Genomic DNA, 19,758 nt, shown 5'->3' on the forward strand with positions numbered 1-19,758 from the left:
AGAGCTGGCAGTCAGCATTGGTGTGTCAGGTCAAGAGGATACTGCTGGAGGAGAATACTAAAAACAGGGTCACATGACTGATAGCCTAACATCCATAGACTATTTATGGTATTCTTGGTAACAAGACAAACTTGTGGGATGCTTTCGGTCTTCACATTACCTTGACAAATGACACTGTTTGAAAGCTCTGTCTGTGCAAATCTCCACATCACTACCTGCAATAAATATCATATACGTGCCTCTGTAACTTTGGTTCAGTATCTCTTACACTCATTCTTACCTTTTCATTTAAACATTGGTTGTAATGCTCTCAACTGGTTCAATTGGAGAAGAACTCTAATGCTCAGGTTTTATCAGGCCAAAACCACTGAAGCCAGAAGAGGCCAGGGAAACCTTTTTGGCACATGCCAGGTAAATAGGCTAATGGTGTCTGTATTATTGGAAAAATAAATTGTGTAAACTGTGTAGATTTTTCTTATTTTTTGCACTGTGTATGTATATATGTGTGTGTGTGTGTGTGTGTGTGTGTGTGTGTGTGTGTGTGTGTGTGTGTGTGTGTGCAGAAATATTTGCTAAAGAGAATGGTATTCAGTATATTATTAGGAATCTTGGAATATTTTAAGGGAATCCCGAAAGATATCTTCCTCTTGGTATTTCGATTTCAAGACATCAAGATACTATGATACTAGATAATTGCCCCGTCTCCCCCTTTCGGAGCTCTCGGTCACTGTGGGCTTCACTGCTCTCGCCTTCTTGCCTATTTTAGTCTGACACTGTCAGCTGTGTGGAATGTGCGACGCACATTGTGCAGACCCCGATCTGAGGGTCCAGCCCGCAGTCACCAGCAGTGTCTCAAATCCTTCCTCCTCCTGTGCGGTACAGACAGCTCGCTGATAGTTCGCAGTTTTACCAACAGATGCAGAATCGGTAAGTTTTCCTCTCGGTACTTTCACAAGCGGTTAGAAAATTGAAGCTATCAGGAATTGTCTGCAGCTTGAGAGCACAACCACATCTATTTTTACATGTGACGGAAAAGACAGCAGCAGATACTGTTACAGTGGGAGAATGTCGCTTGTAGTCGGGAAGTAAAAATAACTTCAGTAAAATTTGACAAATAGTTTGTGAGCACATGACTACAGTTAATGTTTTGAGTAGAACAGATGCAGTCAAATTTTTATACAGGCGTTTCCATGTCCAATCCTACTGTGAGTTCTATCACAGGATATGAAGTAACATTGAACTGCTCTTTGCCAATATGGTAGGCTGCATGTTAAAAAATAAATAAATAAATGAAAATAAAGATGATGGTTAAGTAAGATAAAAAGTCCATGAAAATTAAACAAATATACACCCCAACACATAAATAAAATAATGTAAAAATACATAAATGCAGCAAACCCACGCCCTTGTACAGAATTGATTTAGCTGCTGCCTTATTTAATTGTGCAATAACAAACTGAATGACCAAAATGTCAGTTCAGTTGGAAGTTCAAAATTTCATTTACAGATAACAACTAAGGGAAAATCAATAACCAAATTTTAGTTTCAGCTATAGCCACAGTTATCTCACAAGCTAGCTTTCACTTGATATAGATGACTGACTAGCTCCTCAGTTAGCTTACTGTAGTATTAGTAGTAGCAGTCTCACTGTGATCACTAGCTATATAGGCAATAACTGCAACCTTGGCAACAATACAAAGCCAGAGTGCAGTAACTACAGAGCCAAAGTGTTCATACTGTGTTTTGTTTTTTAGGTCTGTTTTTTAGTTGAATGCAATTTGAAAAAGCTGTTTTTCACAGAAATTACATATTCTGTAGCATAATATTTTTTGTCTGGTAAAACATAACGTCAGATACCTTATGACTGAGTTTTGACCAACTCGATTTGTGTGTACTAATTTATAGTAGTCGTAAGTCGTAAGTGATGGCTCACAGGCTGAAGAAATACTAAATATTTGGACACACCAACCCTGAACTACTAAGTCATATTTATCTCAAATTAGAATGCATATATGCAATGCATAAAACAATTATTCCTAAATTAACATCAAAAATGGTGGTAGCAGTTACATCTAAATAAAAGCCCATTTTACCTCTAATTTTACCTTAGTCCACTCAGCTAATTAAAAAGAAAGCTGTGCAGTGTTTGTATCTGTTTGTATTTGTTATCGTATGAAGATAGTTTTAGTACAAAACGAGAGCACCTGTGAGAGGGGAATTAGTAGTTGTATAAAATAGTCACACATTTGTATCAGTAAATTTGAGGTCACAGAGAAAAAATGCTCTAGGAGTTGTACACTTGTAGAGTTTTTCTCTCCCACAAACACAACACAACAGTAACACCTTCTCAAATTCTTCATTGCAGGTGCACAAATCATGGTTTACAAATCAAAAATTAAGAAACTTTTTTCTTGGATATTTTTTATTGCACAAACACAAGTCAATAACTACAACTGTTTGAATCTTCCGCTACGAGTCCCAAATGGCAAGCTCTACACACTCTGACTTTTGCACCAAATGTCTTTGTGAAATGTGAAGCAAAAGAGATTTGTACCTGTGGCACCTCAATCCATGCCCACCTCTTATGTAGAGGCTGCATACAAAAATGCTTATCCCGACTCACCTCTTGTCTTTCTGGATCGATCGCACCGTTTGCAGTTATGTATGATCCGGCTGCTCCAGCTGGCTGGTCGAAGGACAAAATAATGTAATAACAGTTATAATAGAATAAGTATTAGAGTAACAATAGTGAAATGTAAAACTACATGTACTGCAGTCCAGTACATTATGCCAAGTTGCCCGGTACAACCAACATGGCGGCAATGTTTATCCAGCAGCCAATGCAACCTCTACGTAAGAGGTTGCCGCGGCTTGAGGTGCCACAAGTACAAATCATTTTTCTTCAGACGTCTTAACATCTTTGCTAACATCATGATTGGATGAATTGATCAATTCATCCAATCATATTTTCTCTAACCTTGCCCTAGTCTTTAAGGTGACCCTGCTGAAGGATGTCTTCTACCTCAGAGCACCACCACCCCTTGTACACCACACTGCCCTCGTTCCCCTTGTCCACTCCAGGAGTCCCAGCTATGCCCAATGCTACTTTGTGCCAGGAGTGGCAGCAAACCCATCACCTCCTATTCCATCTGGGGAACCTTTCCCTGCTGCTGGGCGTGGTCATCCCAACTACCCTTGGTCTGCACATGATCTTGCTGCGCCTCCTCCTCATAACAGGTCAGTCCACAGTGCCCCCTGCGGATGGCATTCCTGTGTTCGTAATACTGTAGCTTGGAATATTGGAGAATACTAATAACGGCAACAGATGTTTTTATCATAATCAAAACTGTCCCATGCATTAAAGCATCAGTAAATTGTTACCAGCTTGTTGAGGATTTGGTTTAGTTTAGTTGACATTTGGAGATTTTGGATTTTTTAAAATCTGTTCTGCACAGAGGGATCAATTCAACAGAGCTGAGGTCATAAAAGGCTCTGATAATAGCAGATAAAGGAAGGAGAGAACGGCAGTTGGAAAAAGCACTTCCAACATGTTTATCTTCTACTTGGAAAGAGAGTGGAGACAGGAAGCAGCAGATTTATGGGAAATGTGGTTGTAATTTTGACAGTTCATTTATGTAAATTGACCTTTGGCCAAAGCTAGTCTCAGAGAGGAAAGAGGAAGAGTAAACTAACAGAGCTAGAGTAGTTAGTCTTGTAAGGTAACTTTAAAACATCTTGGGTATTCTTGTATTATCAAAGTCTACATGGGTCATAAGTATAGTAATACAGTAGACAAATAAATCAATCAATTAATGTATTAATTAATTTTTATATTAATTTGATGAAAAAAATGTCTTGTTTTAAACTGCAGCTGAATTAAATATCCTTTTCCTTGCAATTTATTCTAGTTTAGCGTGTAGAATTTTCCTGCATAACTAAGTTCATTAATCAGTCTTAAATACCTGAGCCATATATATATCATGGGTATGGGTATATGTATATATACTTTATGAATGACTTTATGAATGGCTCGTATTTAACAAATAATAATTGATTGTTTAATTCCAAGTGAATTCAGTTTATACTTATGATGCAAGTACATTTCATACATTTTAGTGACACATATGGTTGCATGGCTGTAATAAAAATCAGAAACTTGAAATTGCAACCACAGTAGCTATATATGATGTTGTCTTTATTAATATATTAAATCAGACTGAAGTATTTAACTTTAGATTGAGAATCTCTGAATCAACTTTTAATATTTAGTTTATAGCTATATCTTCCCCTCTGTCTTTAACCCTCACAGGATGTGGTCTCTTAATTTCATGGGCGACTCTGTATAGGTGCAACCTGGATGTGATGGTTTGGAACGTGGTATTTCTGGTGGTCAACTTCATGCATTTCTTCTTCCTCGTGTACAAGCGAAGGCCAGTGAGTTAAAAACAACATGCCCTCATTCACATTCTAAAAGTCACTTACATTCAGGCCATTAAAGTGTTTATTTAGGCTCAGTGCTGAGTTTTTCTTCGCTGTCTCTGGCAGGAAGCAGCATATCCTCTTGGGTTCAGGCATGCTTTATGTTAATAAGATACAGATTTTATCAAATCCATGGGTGCCACTGGAGGATTTAGTGTAAGAAAGGGACCTCTAGCAAGCTGGTAGAGCCAGACCAGGACTTTTCATAATGTGACAGGAGACAGGTCGTCCACAGTCACTTTTCCTTTACCAATTCACCAACTCTTTGAATGTTATTTCAATTTGACCACAGCAACATTACTGAACTTTGCTTTTTATGTTAGATTTTCATTGGAAAGATGAGGTAAGGTTGTGACTCGTCTCTGTCAGATTAAGATCGACAGGGAGCTGCGGTCAGTCTACAAGCGAATGTTTGAGCCCCTCCATGTGAAGGAGGCTCTGTTTCAGAGGCTCACAGGACAGTTCTGCACCATCCAGACACTGAAGAAAGGCCAGGCCTATGCTGCGGAGGACAAGACCTCTGTGGATGAACGTCTCAGCATTCTCCTCAAAGGAAAGTATGTGCATTTTGTCTGAATCCAGGTGCAGCTGTTGTTCTGTTAGTCATCCTTTATAAATGGACAAGTCCCAGTGATTGATTCATACTGTTCAAATGACAGATATTGCATTTCTTATTACATTCCCTGTGAGAGTCCAGGGGTACAGGAAAGTAACAATGAATAAAATTATTTTCTGTTTCGCCCGGGCAAAACAGGAAAACAGATTCAACCAAAAATAAGGAATTTAGAAAACTATAACAAAAAAAACAACAGTGGAACACTCAATGGGTAGCTACATTTGTACCTAACCACGGAATAGGAATACTATCACTATCAGAATCAACACTATAGCTCCACGCAGCTATCTTATAGACAACACACACAGCTCAACAGCTGCTGAATGTTGCTCTGGCACTGGCCAAGCATCCTCATTCCCCCTTTAAGCTTCAGCCTTTGATTAGGGAACCAGGGAAAACCGTTCCTAATCACCTGGTGGAAAAAAGGGGAGGGCAGAGCACAGACCAGCACGCACACACATCCTCATAACACTACGGCACGTAACACTCTTATTAATATTGTGGTTTGGTGCTGAAATGATTAATAAGTAAGACAAGATTAATAATTGTCAGCAGTTTTGATAATTGATAAGTTTTTTACTTATTTACTACTTATTTGCTTTTGTCTCTTTTATACCATTGTAAATTGAATATCCACATCTGTCAGCTGTTTGAGGTTTCTTTGTGTTCCATGGTCTAAATACTTCTTCACAAGGTTTCCCAACCCTAGCAAAATTAAAAATATACTCTCCCAGTTTGTCATGGCTGACAATGATTTTTGAAGGAGCTATAATAAAATCAGACAGTGTGCCCTTAAAATAAATGTTCTGCTATTTGTGAGCATTACTTATATTAAATAGAAAATATTGATTACAAACAATGGCTATTTGCTTTTATAATCTAAAATATATCAACACTGACATCAGCGTTCAAATATCCATATAGGTTTATACATAATATATCCTAATATCTAAGAATAATGAAAAAACATTCTACAAAAGCCTTGAAAGGCAAGTGAATGTTTTTGTTTGTTTGTTTTTTTTGCCAGGATAATTTTTCTTTTTTTTTTTTTCTTTTTTTTTGTGAAAACATCTGTGAAAACGAGCTCCCCAGGTCTTTTGAAAACTTTTGGGACTGAATGTGGAACTTTTTGAATAATTTTAAGAAACGTTTAAGGAGTGTTTGAGCAATTTTTAGAGTAACTTTGGGACTTTTTGACTTATCCTGATGATGGATTGAAGACTTTTTTATTAATTCAGTAGGTTAATTTGCAACTGTTTGAATATTTTTTGTAGACTTTTAGAGTTTCAGAGTGAATTTGGATATTTATAAACAATCATGAATTTGAAACCTATGAAATAATTTTGAGACTATTTCTAAGAGTAATGTGGGACTCTATCTATCATTAGAGGAACTGGGACTTCAAGGAACTAACTTCTTTGGCTTCACCAATCAACGAGTGGCTTCCACACAATACACATTTTTGTATTTCAGATTAATCAGAGTTTTGACTTTGACTTTGAAGTTTCTCTGTGACAGGATGAAGGTATCATACAGAGGCCATTTCCTCCACAACATCTATACCAATTCATTCATTGATTCTCCAGAGTTCAGGTCTACTGAGCTGCACAGAGGAGAGAAGTTCCAGGTAATATGAAAATCAGATAAATAAAAGAGATGAACAAATCCCATTTACATCATCATTGCTTACTGCGTTAAAAATCTCTGAATAAATAATGAAAAATATTTGATTGTCTTACCATACACTTAGCCTTTATGTGGGGTGAAATGAATAATCGGTCACAGCTTTATTTAACCTGATGCTCCTAAGATTTCATGAATAGGTTATACAATCCTCACGTCTTGAAAAACAAATTTGTTACTGTAATTGACAGGTGACTATCATGGCAGAGGAGAACTGTAAGTTCTTGTGTTGGTCTCGAGAGAGGCTTACCTACTTCCTGGAGTCAGACACTTTCCTCAGTGAGGTGTTCAGGTACCTCATAGGGAAAGACATCACCAACAAACTGTACTCTCTGAATGACCCAACACTCAGTGACAAGGTAGGCCTAGTTCTGATGTCAGATTATATTAAAAAATGTTGTTTTAGTTTTTAGCAGCAAAAATGCTGGAAGTATAAACACTTTAATAGTGTACTATATGAAAGTTATAACAATTCTTATTGTGCAGATGTTGTTGTTGATGATGTTGGTGATTAAATGCGTCCCAGGCAGTGAAGAAGATGGACCGTGAGCCCAGCCTTTGTTCTCAGCTGTCTATGATGCAGATGAGGAACAGCATGGCGAGTACAAATGACACTGATGATGTTCTCAACCAGATCCTACGAGGAGGATCAGCTGGATCATCGCTCCGTAAGTCACCTTATCACCCAATAAGATTAAAGCTATTATGTGTAGGTATTATGTGTAGAAGTAGCCTAGTCACAAAATAAAAAAATTACGGAAGAGAGGCCTTCATTTGGAATAAGCTTGTATTAGAGAGGCCTTTTTTCCCATGTTAAATGGTTAATATTAATGTACATTTTGTCGATTGACGACATTATTTTACGTTGTTGTTTTGTCTGACAATGGAGAAAATGTACACGAGGGAAAATCTCCTGGCTTTAAAGTGTACCAGAGATGTCATCACACTTGTTAGCCAGGGAGTTATGATTCCCAATGAGGACTGATGGTAGAAAAGGCTTATATCTCCATCACCTAGCCAGTAGCTTAGGTCTGCATAAAAATGAAATGCAATGCCATGTTTTCTAAGAATGGACCCCAGGGGGAGCATATAAAGAGAAAATAGGATAGGCCCAAGAATGGACCCCTGAGGCACTCCACAAGGTAAAGGCGCTGAGGAGGACACACAATTACCAAGGCTGACAGAAAAACTTCTGACTGGAACACCTCAAGAATACCTGCAATTGAATAAGCACAATTTTTTCCAGGATTTTTGAAAGAACAAGCATAATTTTTTCCAGGATATTTGAAAGAAAGGGAAGTTTTGAAATGGTCTAAAATTTGAGAGGACTGAGGTGTCCAGATTAGGTTTTTTGATCAGTGGTTGCACAACCGCATGCTTAAAATTAGCTGGTACAACACCTTTATAAGGGCGTGCCAATAACTCTTCCAGTTGCAGCAGGGACAGGGAGACAGGTCAGGGTTGAGGTAAAGCTGAAGGGAGCAAAGTACAGCGATATCTTTAATGAAGATATCTCAGGAGTGGTTTAGGGACAACTCTGTGAATGTCCTTGAGTGGCCCAGTCAGAGCCCTGCCTTGAATCTAATCGAACATCTCTAGAGAGACCTGACAATGGCTCTCAACACACAGATAGATACACAGACAGACAGACAGACAGACAGACAGACAGACAGACAGACAGACAGACAGACAGATAGATAGATAGATAGATAGATTCTTTATTTATCCCCTAGGGGAAATTCTTTTAGCTCATTGTTGATAATAATAATAATAATAATAATAATAATAATAATAATAATAATAATAATAATAATAACAATAATAACAATAATAATGATAATAAAAACAGTTAATAATTAATAAACAATAATAATTACATTAGTCCACTTCCTTTGGCTGAGGTGTTGTATAGCCTGATGGCAGTGGGAACAAAGGATCTCCTGAACCTCTCTGTTCTGCAGCGCAGTGAGATGAGACGTTTGCTTCTGTAGCTACTTCTCTGTCCTGCCAAAATGATGTGGAGAAGATGGTTGGTATTGTCCAAGATGACTCCATCTTATATTGCATGCATCTCTCCACAACAGTCCTGATTGAGTCCAGACTCCTGCCAAGCACAGACCCAACCTTTTTGACCAGCTTGTCTAGTCTCTTTGTGTTCATGTCAGACATGTTGCCGCCCTAGCAGACTGCAGCATAAAAGAGTAGACTGGCCACCACTGACTGATAAACCATGTAACATTTCACTGCAGACGTCAAAGGACCTGAGCTGCCTGAGGAAAAAGAGCCGGCTCTGCCCCTTCCAGTAGATAGCATACGTGTTCAGGGACCAGTTCAGTTTACTGTCCAGGTGCACGCCTAGGTATTTATAAGTGTGCCATCTCCTTGGTCTAGGTGTTCAGAAGGAGACAGCTCTTGTCGCTCCATTCACTGAAGGCCATCATCAGATCCCTGTACTCCTCTTCCTGCCTGTTCCTGATACACGTCACAATAGCTGTGTCATATCTGGATGTGGCAAGACTCACAGTTGTACACAGGGTGAACAGGAACGGAGGCTTAAGTTAAAGATCCTCTGGAGAGGCTCAGCCAGCCGGGCTGCGCAGTCAAGTCAGGTCATTTTTATTTGTATAGTGCCAATTCACAATATACATTATCTCAAGGCACGTTCCAAATTGAGCAGGGACCCAACAATTCCCACCAAGAGCAATCACTAGGCGACAGTGGCAAGGAAAAACTTCCTTTTAAGAGGCAGAAAACTCAAGCAGAACCGGACTCAGGGTAGGCGGCCATCTGCCTCAGCCAGTTGGGATGGAGAGAGAGAGAGAGAGAGAGAGACAGAGAGAGAGCAAGAGACAGAACAGAGGAAAAGAACAAGAACGTACAGTGATAGCAATATTAATAATAGTGACAGTAGTGACAGCAGCGGCAGTAACAGCGATATTACTATCACTGTTACTGCCGCTACTAGTGGCAACTGTAGTGCTCATACTGATAAAAATGGTAATGACACATAATGAAATTAATAATGATCATTGTTGATCATACTAAATTTTAAGCAGGTTTAGCAGCAGGTGTTAAACAGGATCATGGGGGCAGTAGGTGTTTGCAGTTGCAGGTCCAGACTCTAAAGCTCTGGAGGTGAGAGGACCTGTGGAGAGTAACAGGATAGAGAAGGAGAACGGAGAGAGAGAGAGGCACACAGCCTGGGCACTTCATGTGCTTGAGGGAAAAAGCAAAGGGCTAGAATGATGCAGTGATATTCAGAAAGTTTACAATAATCTCGCCGGCAGAACAACCTGGACTATACTATAGGTTGAGTTTACTGATTTATTGAGACTGACAACAGGTACAAAGCCTGACTTTTATAAAAGAATAGGAAGCTAACTGAAAGTTAAGGCATAAAAATACATTTTAAGTTTAGATTTGAAAGGCTGAACGGAGTCAGACAGCCTGATATCAGCAGGGAGGTTGTTCCAGAGCAGAGGGGCCTGATAGGAATCAGGTTCTTTTTAACTCTAGGAACAGACAGTAACCCTAAATTCTGGGAACAGAGAGCACGAGATGGAGTATAAGATTTAAGCAGATCAGACATGTATGATGGAGCAAGTCCATTTAGAACCTCATATGACATCAGCACCTTAAAGTCTGATCTGATATGAACAAGAAGCCAATGAAGGGAGGCTAAAATCGGTGTATAGTATGGTGAAATTTTCTGGATTTAGTAACAATTCCAGCTTTGGATTTCTGAACCATTTGAAGGCTTTTAATACGAGCATGTGGCAGGACAGAAAACAAAACATTACAATAATCAAGTCTTGATGAAACGAAAGCATGAATTAAGATTCAGCATCAGTCTTAGATAGAAAAGACCGAATCCTATGTTACGTAGATGAAAAAAGGCAGTCTTGTAGATATCATTAATGTGCTGATCAAAGGAGAGGGAAGAATCGAGAGTGACACCCAGATTTTTGACTGTCAGACTATGAGAAATAACACAGTTATCAAGAGTTAATGTCAATTGTTCAATGTTGGGTCGGGTAAGCAGCATCTCGTTTTTGTCTGAATTTAGGAGCAAAAAGTTATGAGACATCCAGCTTTTCACATCAGACAAACAGACCTCTAAATTCGTAATCTGAGAGGAATCATCAGCCATTATAGGTACATACAACGCAGTATCATCAGCATAACAATGGAAATAAATTCCATGACTGCAAATAATTTGTGCGAGAGGTGAAATATAGAGAGAGAAATGCAGAGGGCCAAGAACAGAGCCCTGGGGTACTCCATGTTTCACAGCAGGAGTATGTCGATGTAATGTTATTATAGGAGACGCACTGTGTTCTGTCAGATAAGTAGGACTTTAACCAGGTGAGGGCCAGGCCATAAACACCAAATTTGCTTTCAAGTTGGTCTATAGTATCAAAAGCTTCACTGAGATCCAGTAAGAGGAGCACAGAGGTGGAGTCCGAATCCATGGACATCAGAAGATCATTTACTACTTTAGTGAGCGCTGTCTCAGTGGAGTGACAGGCCCTGAAGGCAGACTGGAACAGTTCAAACAGATTGTTATTAGACAAATAAGACAAAAGCTCCTGAGACACAGCTCTTTCCAGTACTTCGATTAATAATCAATTAATAATCAATGAATATTGCATGGTCCTTTAAAAGCCTGGGACACACACCATGTGGGCCTGTTGCCTTTCCAGGTAGTAGCCTCTTGAGCTCCTCCCTCACTTCCTCTGCTGTAAAGGACAGGAGACTTGACCCCAGTGTGGAAGGAGTTACAGCTGCAGTGTCAGGTTGTGAAGGAGATGCTGTAAGAGAAGCTGCAGCGGAAGGAGTGGGAGAGAGAACAGGTGAGGCTGTGTCAAACCTGTTGTAGAACAGGTTGAACTCATTGGCCTTGTCCACATCACCTGATGTTGCCTGGCTGTTCTTCTCTTTATAGCCAGTGATGGTCCTCATCCCCTTCCACACCTCTCTGGTGTTGTTGTGTTCCAGTTTCCTCTGTACTTTTTTTTGTAGTCCTCCTTCACCTGCTTTAATCTTCTCTTCAGCTCATGTTGCACACACCTCCCTGTCTCCATCCCTGAAGGCCTCCATTTTCTGGTTGAGAAGGGTCATGATGTTACTGGTGACCTAGGGTTTGTTTTTTGGAAAGCAGTGTACAGTCCTTGTTGGTATTACAGTTTCCATACAGAAGTTAATGTAGTCTGTGGTACATTCAACCATTCTATCAAGGTCAGGGTCCTTGCTTTTATCATTTTCCTTTGACTCCCAACAGTTCATTCCAATCTGTGCACTAAAAACATTCTTTTAGAGACTCACTGGCCTCCGCGGTCCAGTTCCTGAATGAGCGGGTGGTTGCAGCCTGCCTCAGTACACAGAGCTTGTAGGAAGGCTGAAGAAAAACCATATTATGATCTGATCTGCCAAGTGGTGGTAGAGCTGAAGCAGTGTAAGCCTCTTTGACATTTGCATACAACAGACGTCCTTGTGGGACAGTCAACATATTGAGTGAAGCCAGTTAGGTTAGAGTGACATGGTATTCACCGATATTGCAATGAATGCATCAGGGTGCTGGGTCTGTACTCTCGCAACAGTCTCGTGAATGACGTCACACGCGACTTCAGGCTCTGCTCATGGTTGAATGTAAACAACAATGGCGACGATGTGTGAGAACTCCCTTGGTACATAGTACAGTCTAAGACCAACTGCCAATTGGTCTTATCCCAACAGCAGATCTCCTCCTTTACTGTGATATGCCTGGGGTTGCACCATCTATTGTTCACCAGCAGAACCAGTCCACCACCTTTATTCTTCCCACTACGTCTCAGTTCTAGAACCTTCATGCAGCTAACCTTCTCCCTCTAACCTGGTAGCTCTAGATTACATGAGCTAGGCTAACAAAGAAACTCACACCTTCCCTCCCCCACACACCAGGTGGTCTCAGTGGCCATTTTGAGTAGTTTCTTTGTTTCTGCTTTCTTGCGTAGTCTTCTTTGTTCAGGCCATGTGGCCATTTTCAATCGAAATTTGAAATTTGAGGACTTTAATTCATTTTAAAGTTATTGTAGTTATAAAGTTGTAATATAAATTTATGATAGCCAATAAATTGATAGACAACCGAAGGTCCAACATTTATGGTGTCCCGCTTGTGAGGCAGAGCTCAGACCCAACATGTGATATTCCAGTTTTTAAAAATTGCTAAATTTTTGTTTTCACTTTGTCATAATGGGGTACTGAGTGTAGATTCGATGAGGGAAAATTAATTTAAATGATTCCAGCATACAGCTGCAACATGATAAAATGTGGAAAACGTGAATGGGTCTGACTGCTTTCTGATTGCACTCAATGTCAGTGTGTGTATTCTTCTCTAGTGTGAATTATTTGCTATATGGATGAAAGTTTGTGTCCTTTGTGATGTGACACTTCTGCCAAGATCATGCATTATTTATCCTTATTGCATATATGTTATTTATATATAAAAACATCAAATTGATTTAGTTGTAATATTTTTATTTTTTATTTTAGAAAAATCACCTGGCACCAAGAGCTCAAAGATGAAGCCCATAGAAGAAGGCATGGAGGATGACGTTTTCAAAGATTCTGCTCCCTCCAAGTCTTACTATATGGCCAGCATTTCCACTGAGGAAGTGTAGCCAGGGGAACTATACACGTCATCAATTTCATATTATACTGTATATGCTTTGCAAGTTAACAACTAGAGCCTGAATGAACACTAGCATGGCTGATACTAATGAATGTAAAAGACCTGTTTGTGTTTATTTGGAAATTGGTGTCCTGCATTCTTTCTCCACCATAGTGTGCTGACAAGTTTATTTTTATGCTGTATAATGTCAGTACATATGTTGGTCACAGTTCTTTATATCAATCTTATCATGTACACGAATAATTATATTGGTCTATATATTATTATATTTTTTAAGCTGTGAGCAGCAGAACAGGCTGTAAAACAGAACTGATATATTATCACCTTACAAAATTGCTATGGTGAACAAACAACTGGTCATCCAACAGACACAAAGCAATATTATCATCATGAAGTGGTGTTTGTGTTTACCAGATGAATTTCACTCTTCTTATAGCTTTGGTTTGGTCTTCACCAACTCCCAAGAAAAATATCTGGCTTTTTTGATGCTAAATGCTTCACTATGTTCAAAAGCTAGAAACTGTGTCTATTGTTTGTATGTTTGGTGCTGAGCAGGTAGTTTTTGGCGAGCTTTTAGAGATTTTTCCCTCAAATCAGCTGCCTGCCACTAGAAACAAGGTTGATGAGAATGATGGATCACACAGGGTCGTTGAGGGTGTGTCACATGGTGTGTGCTCACAACTATTTAACAGGGCAAAATTTTAGTGTTAATAATAGTGAAACATACAAAACCCATAATGTTTTGGTTAGCCATGCTAAAATACACTAAAATGCCAAGTGACTGTAAAAGCGGTGTATTTCACTCCTTCATGTACAACTCTGTAAAGGTCATCATGGCAGCAATGAGTTTCCCTACCACGTTCACAATTTCTAGGTAAACAGCAGAAAGCAACAATGCTTCATCGGGAAACAACCATGTTCTTCCTGTGGTTGTTTTCTGTCCAATCATCCACTTGCATAATTGGCCAATGCAGCACCTCTCCTGATGGCGTCACATTGTGTTTCAGAAAAAGACCAGATTCTTTTTTTTTCCCTCAAGACTCAGCATCAGTCTGCAGGACTCCTCTGTGGTGCCATACCTCACTGCATAAATCACAGACTGTAAATAAAGATGGATGTAGCTTCAATGACGTCACCAACAGGTTTCTAAAGAGAGGTTTTGTCACCTGTCACTCAACGTGGCATGTCCTTAATTATGCAGAGCTTTGAGCCTTAATAAAATGTAAATAGGAAAGTTATATAAAAATTCACGCCCTGTACAGTTGTCATTAGATATAAAGACCAGACAGTTTTTGTACAAGGCTGTAAACTTTAACATGGGAGTCTATGTGGACTGACTCACTTTTGGAGCCTGCGTCCAGTTGTCATTCGAAGAACTGCAGTTTTTGGTTCTTCCGTGTTGACTTCATTTTCCAGCCTTAAAGATTACTACTTGACATTAACGTGGGAAGGGCTGTAGCCATAAAGCCAAAACAGAGTCTTTGTCTAGATACATAGTACTGTACTTTTCAATCAGAGTAAATGTGGGTGTGAACATGGCCTAAAGCTGAGGCTCAGAAAACAAAAAACAATTACCTAATGATGCTAAGAAAAGGGGAACTGCAGATTTGGCATATGGCACAGGCAAAAAGATAATATTTAGACTACTTGTTATATTACATACTGTCCCATTTTACATACAACCTGTTGTAACTTCTCATAGATTGACATCTACCAATCCCAAATCAGTCAGCACAGTAATCACTCATCATTGTCATTCACTGGTGCTTTGCAACATGGTTATTTTGCACAGCTCCTGTTTTGCGGTCAAGTGCACATGGGTTCCCCATCATTGTGTCTGTATTTATTCATTGTAACAGTGAGAAAAAGTTCCATTATTCATCAAATAAATTGCCTAGCTGTGGCCACAATGTGCCATCCATGCTTCAGCCTTGAGGACTTACATGGAGAAAAACCTACTAAAAGGGTGACAATCCTCAAGTTGCTTGGGAAGTTTCTTTAGTTTCATCCACTATTTAGGAATGTGTACATATGTCTGGATATGGCAGATCCCTATTAATGATTGATAAAACAGTGACTTTATAAAAAAGTCTTGAAATAGCTGAAATGTATTACTTTTGTAATGGATAAAACAATATCACCAATAAATAATATAAAGATACATGAAAATATTACTCACTGATTACTTTGGAATCAGTAATATATTAAAGAACTTGTGAGATTGTTGGCCTTAAGGCTTTACTATGGTGATAATCAAATCAGACTGGATATTTTCTGTGCAGTCAATCTTTTGTTACTTTTGACTGTTTCAGTATAACACACCAGAATAGTTAAAGTATGACATGTAAATGTTATGAGTAATAAATTGTATCACACACTACTTTCTACTTTCCTTCCTTATTATGTAATGTGTTTTCTGAGAATTTCTGAGAATATCTTTTTTGTTTGTGTGTTTTTTAGTGATGATTTGTTGTTTAAAATGTATCCTATAAATAAATAGCCTTGACTGGCTTTTGTTGGTTTTGATATAATACCAAGTCCCACCAGAAGAAGTAGAAGCATTTTGTAGGTCTCCTCCAGTAGTTTGAAAGGGTCAAACCTCTCATAATGATAGATGAACACTTTAACGTTGTCAGGACAAACTGACCAAAATATGACAGAGAAGCGTGTTTTTCTTCATATTTGTCCTATTTTTACTAGAACACAGGTAAAACATCAAACTGAGGCTTTCCTGATAGAAAAGACAGTCAAAGTGAAAAAAGGCACAGAATGCTATTTAATGATGTTAATGCTGTGTATGACTCCGAATGAATTGCTTGTGGCATGAAAAGCATTCAGGTGAGCACTTAAACGTTTTCAGTAAAAACTGACATAATATTACAAACAAGTCTGTTTCACTCATATTCATCCTATTTTGCAACTACTACAAATGAGAAACACCATACTGAAGGTGCCTTTTTCTCATGTCACCTGTCCTTTCTCTCAGGAAATCCTCAGCATGCTGTTTCCCATGTGTGCGTGTGGCAAATAGGACGCATATGAAGTCAAAACAGACTCTACTGTAAAATTATGTCAGTATGGACAGATAAGGTAAAAGTGTTGATATGAGTGTCCCGAGTGCGAACAGCAGTCCATTAGGCATAATACAATGTTTAAAGATCATTCAGAACAATATAGTATTAAGACTCCAGATTCTAGCCGGACATCGCTAAAAAGCAGGCTGGTGCTTTTTTTCATGTCACCTGTACTTTCTCTCAAGAAAGTCTCAGCATGCTGTTTCCCATGTGTGTGTGTGGCAAATACGACTAATATGAAGTCAAAACAGACTCTACTGTAAAATTATGTCAGTATGGACAGATAAGGTAAATGTGTTGATATGAGCGTCCCGAGTGCAAACAGCAGTCCATTAGGCGTAATACAATGTTTAAAATTCATTCAACGCAATTCAATGTTCACAGTCGAGTCGGCTTCATACACACAGTTAACATGGTTAAACATTGTATTATGCCTAATAGACTGCTATTTGCGCTCAGGATGCTCATATCAACACACCTTATCTGTCCATACTGACATACTGGTTGAGTCTGTTTTAACTTTATATTTATCCTATTTGCCACAAGTACACACGGGAAACAGCATGCTAAGGCTTTCCCGAGACAAAAGACATGCAAAGTGAAAAAAGGCACCAGACTGCATTTTTAACATTGTTAAAGGTGTTAATGAGTCCGATTTGACTGTGAACATTGTATTGCGCTGAATGGATTGTAAATACTATGTTTCACCTAATCGACTGCTGTTTGCGATTGGGATGTTCAGAGCAACACTTTGACCTTATCTGTCCATACTGACATAAAATGACAGTAGAGTCTGTTTAAACTTCATATTCGTCCTATTTGCCACACATACACACGGGAAACAGCATGCTGCATGGGATATGGACAACAACAATCAGTGACTGAGGATGTCTATGAAGTCATAGTAAAGAAACTAAAGGGAGAGTTCAATGTTCCTGTCAATGAACGTACAAGAGTACAACAAACCACTCTGGTGAGGCTGTGGAGGAATAGAAATCTCTACTCTCTGAGTGAGGATGGAGAGACCTTACTGTGTGCTGGGAAGCCAGTGGTTTTGAAGTCTAAAATTGGCGGCATTGTAAAAAAAGGTCTGGATGACACAAAGGTGTTCAGGTACAAGGAAGCTGAACAAGCAACTAAATGAGCAATACTCTGGAATTAGTGAAAGAAAGGATCAAAGAACCCTGGACAGCTCCAGACGCTACCAACTCCACTAGGCCAGATTTGGAAATATACCCATTCTGAGGCCCATCAGGGCCAAAGAAGTACAGGATCGGCCAGGATATGGGAAAGTGGAAGATCAAACATGGTCGTTTCACCTATCGATATATCTTCACTGTAATTGATGTCTTTAGTCAATACACATGGCTGAAACCATTAAAAAGTAAAGATAGCTCAGAGATTGCAAAACATCTTTGTGATATCTACACTGAACATGGCCCACCCCGAGTTTTGCAGCATGATCAAGGAAAAGAGTTTAGAGAAGCAGTGCAAAGGCTGATGGAATCGATGCAAGTGAGAATAATTGAGAGTTCACCATACCATCCCCAAAGCCAGGGAAAGGTAGAGAGGACCCACAGAGTGCTAAGGAAAAAGATCATGTATGAGCTTGTGAATTGTCAGAGGAAAGGGGTTAATTGGGTAAACATTTGCCATCATATTCCCGAGTACTAAATGAAGACCCAAAGGAAGTTTTAAGTTGGATGTCTCCATTTGAAGTATACTATGGGAGAAAAAGTAACATCGTGATGCATTCCCTGGCAGGATCTCCATCCAGTGTCATTGGTGAACAATCCACAAATTTACCCTACCTGAAACAGCGGCTTAGATTTGCAGAAAAACGAAGAAGACAAAGACAAATGGCAAAGAAAGCAACTGAGCATTGCAGTAAGCAGATGATCCGGCATGCATCTAAAAAAAATCCTCCATCTGTTTATCATGTAAGTGAAACTGTTTTGGTGAGAGTGAAAGATGGCGCCCATTGATTTTCAAAAAGGTATCGGGTGCCTGGTAGGCTCATGAAACGTAACCTGAAGCTTTCAAAATACAAAGTGTCAGATTCCTGGTAACGCTAAAGTGCAAAAAAATGTTTCTTTGTGTCTAATGTGACCAGTGCAACGCGACAGCAAGAAAAAATTTGCTCTAAGTCTCCAAAGTCAGTGCAACATTTACATCCACTTTTGATGCCATACACACATGAAGACAGACTAAGGGACTATAACTCCATGCAACTGAGTTTGCAGTTTGACCCAGCACCTGATGGAAATTGCCATTAATGCTATGGCTGATCAGCTTGCTTCATTAGGAAAATTCAGATCAGAACCTCAGGTCTAACCCGTCTCGTCTCGTCGTCTCCCGCTTATCCGGATCCAGGTCGCGGGGGCAGCAGCCTCAGCAAAGAGGTCCAGACGGCCCTCTCCCCAGCCACTTCCACCAGCTCCTCCGGGAGAATCTCAAGGCGTTCCAAGGCCAGCCGAGAGATATAATCCCTCCAGCGTGTCCTTGGTCGGCCCCGTGGCCTTCTCCCGGTGGGACATGCCCGAAACTCCTCCCCGGGGAGGTGTCCAGGAGGCATCCCGAACCACCTCAACTGGCTCCTCTCGACATGGAGGTGCAGCGGCTTTACTCCGAGTCCCTCCTGGATGGCCAAGCTCCTCACCCTATCTCTAAGGCTGAGCCCGGCCACTGAAGGAGCTTTTTGCTATTTGGAGGAAAAAACTCTCACCCCCCCACGGGGTGTGTGCAGTGTTCAAAATACTCAAAAGACCAGTGAATGTCCACACCAAAGAATTTAGTTAAATTTGTTTAGTAAATCTTTTCAGCAAGCAATGAACAAATACAGAATTCTGGATCAGATGTGTATTTACCTAACCAATAACAAGTGTTGGTCAGTCCACAGTCTGATGACCTAACTTTCCCTGATCCAGTGTATTTATACAGATAGAAACAAAGAAATGTGCACGGGCGTTTTGTCGTCTTCTGATTGGCTCTGCTGGCTTCCTCCTTCCCATCTGACTCCGACCCTAAGTAAAACCTAAAACTCAGCGCGCCAAAAAGAAGACAGTTAGTGTTTACACATAAATTACCACTTCTCTACCTCTGTTACCTCCGGCTGCCCCCCTACACATGCCCATAGAGTGGTCCTTATCAGTGGTTGTAAATAGTTTCCCTGAGGCAGATGTTTAAACCACAACTCACCCTTAGCACCTAAATATCCACTAGTATGAATCATTAAA

The 19,758-nt window shown here is 39.7% G+C and overlaps 1 protein-coding gene across 2 annotated transcripts; it reads left to right on the plus strand.

Moving 5' to 3' along the window:
* The first annotated feature begins 820 nt into the window (after positions 1 to 820).
* On the plus strand, positions 821 to 15,828 carry LOC111240075 (blood vessel epicardial substance-like). 2 transcript variants are annotated; one of them, XM_022770056.1, is made up of 8 exons: positions 821 to 927; positions 2,988 to 3,237; positions 4,310 to 4,434; positions 4,849 to 5,036; positions 6,614 to 6,722; positions 6,970 to 7,137; positions 7,305 to 7,446; positions 13,310 to 15,828. In XM_022770056.1, exons 2-8 carry the CDS (start codon positions 3,012 to 3,014, stop codon positions 13,435 to 13,437), a joined length of 1,086 nt encoding a protein of 361 aa, XP_022625777.1. In that variant the 5' UTR covers positions 821 to 927; positions 2,988 to 3,011; the 3' UTR covers positions 13,438 to 15,828. The 2 variants fall into 2 exon arrangements, with proteins under 2 accessions (XP_022625777.1, XP_022625778.1); XM_022770057.1 differs by having other exon boundaries at positions 2,996 to 3,237.
* The last annotated feature ends 3,930 nt before the right edge of the window (positions 15,829 to 19,758 follow it).

This window comes from Seriola dumerili, unplaced genomic scaffold (assembly GCF_002260705.1).
Source record: "Seriola dumerili isolate Sdu_G_001 unplaced genomic scaffold, Sdu_1.0 BDQW01009968.1, whole genome shotgun sequence".
Lineage (NCBI taxonomy): Eukaryota > Metazoa > Chordata > Actinopteri > Carangiformes > Carangidae > Seriola > Seriola dumerili.

Bases quoted from the DNA above. Each gene is read 5' to 3' on its own strand.
- LOC111240075 (XM_022770056.1), top strand. From the start codon at position 3,012: ATGTCTTCTACCTCAGAGCACCACCACCCCTTGTACACCACACTGCCC. The intron at 4,435-4,848 runs GTGAGTTAAAAA...CGTCTCTGTCAG, and splicing joins TCGTGTACAAGCGAAGGCCA to ATTAAGATCGACAGGGAGCT. The intron at 7,138-7,304 runs GTAGGCCTAGTT...AATGCGTCCCAG, and splicing joins ACCCAACACTCAGTGACAAG to GCAGTGAAGAAGATGGACCG.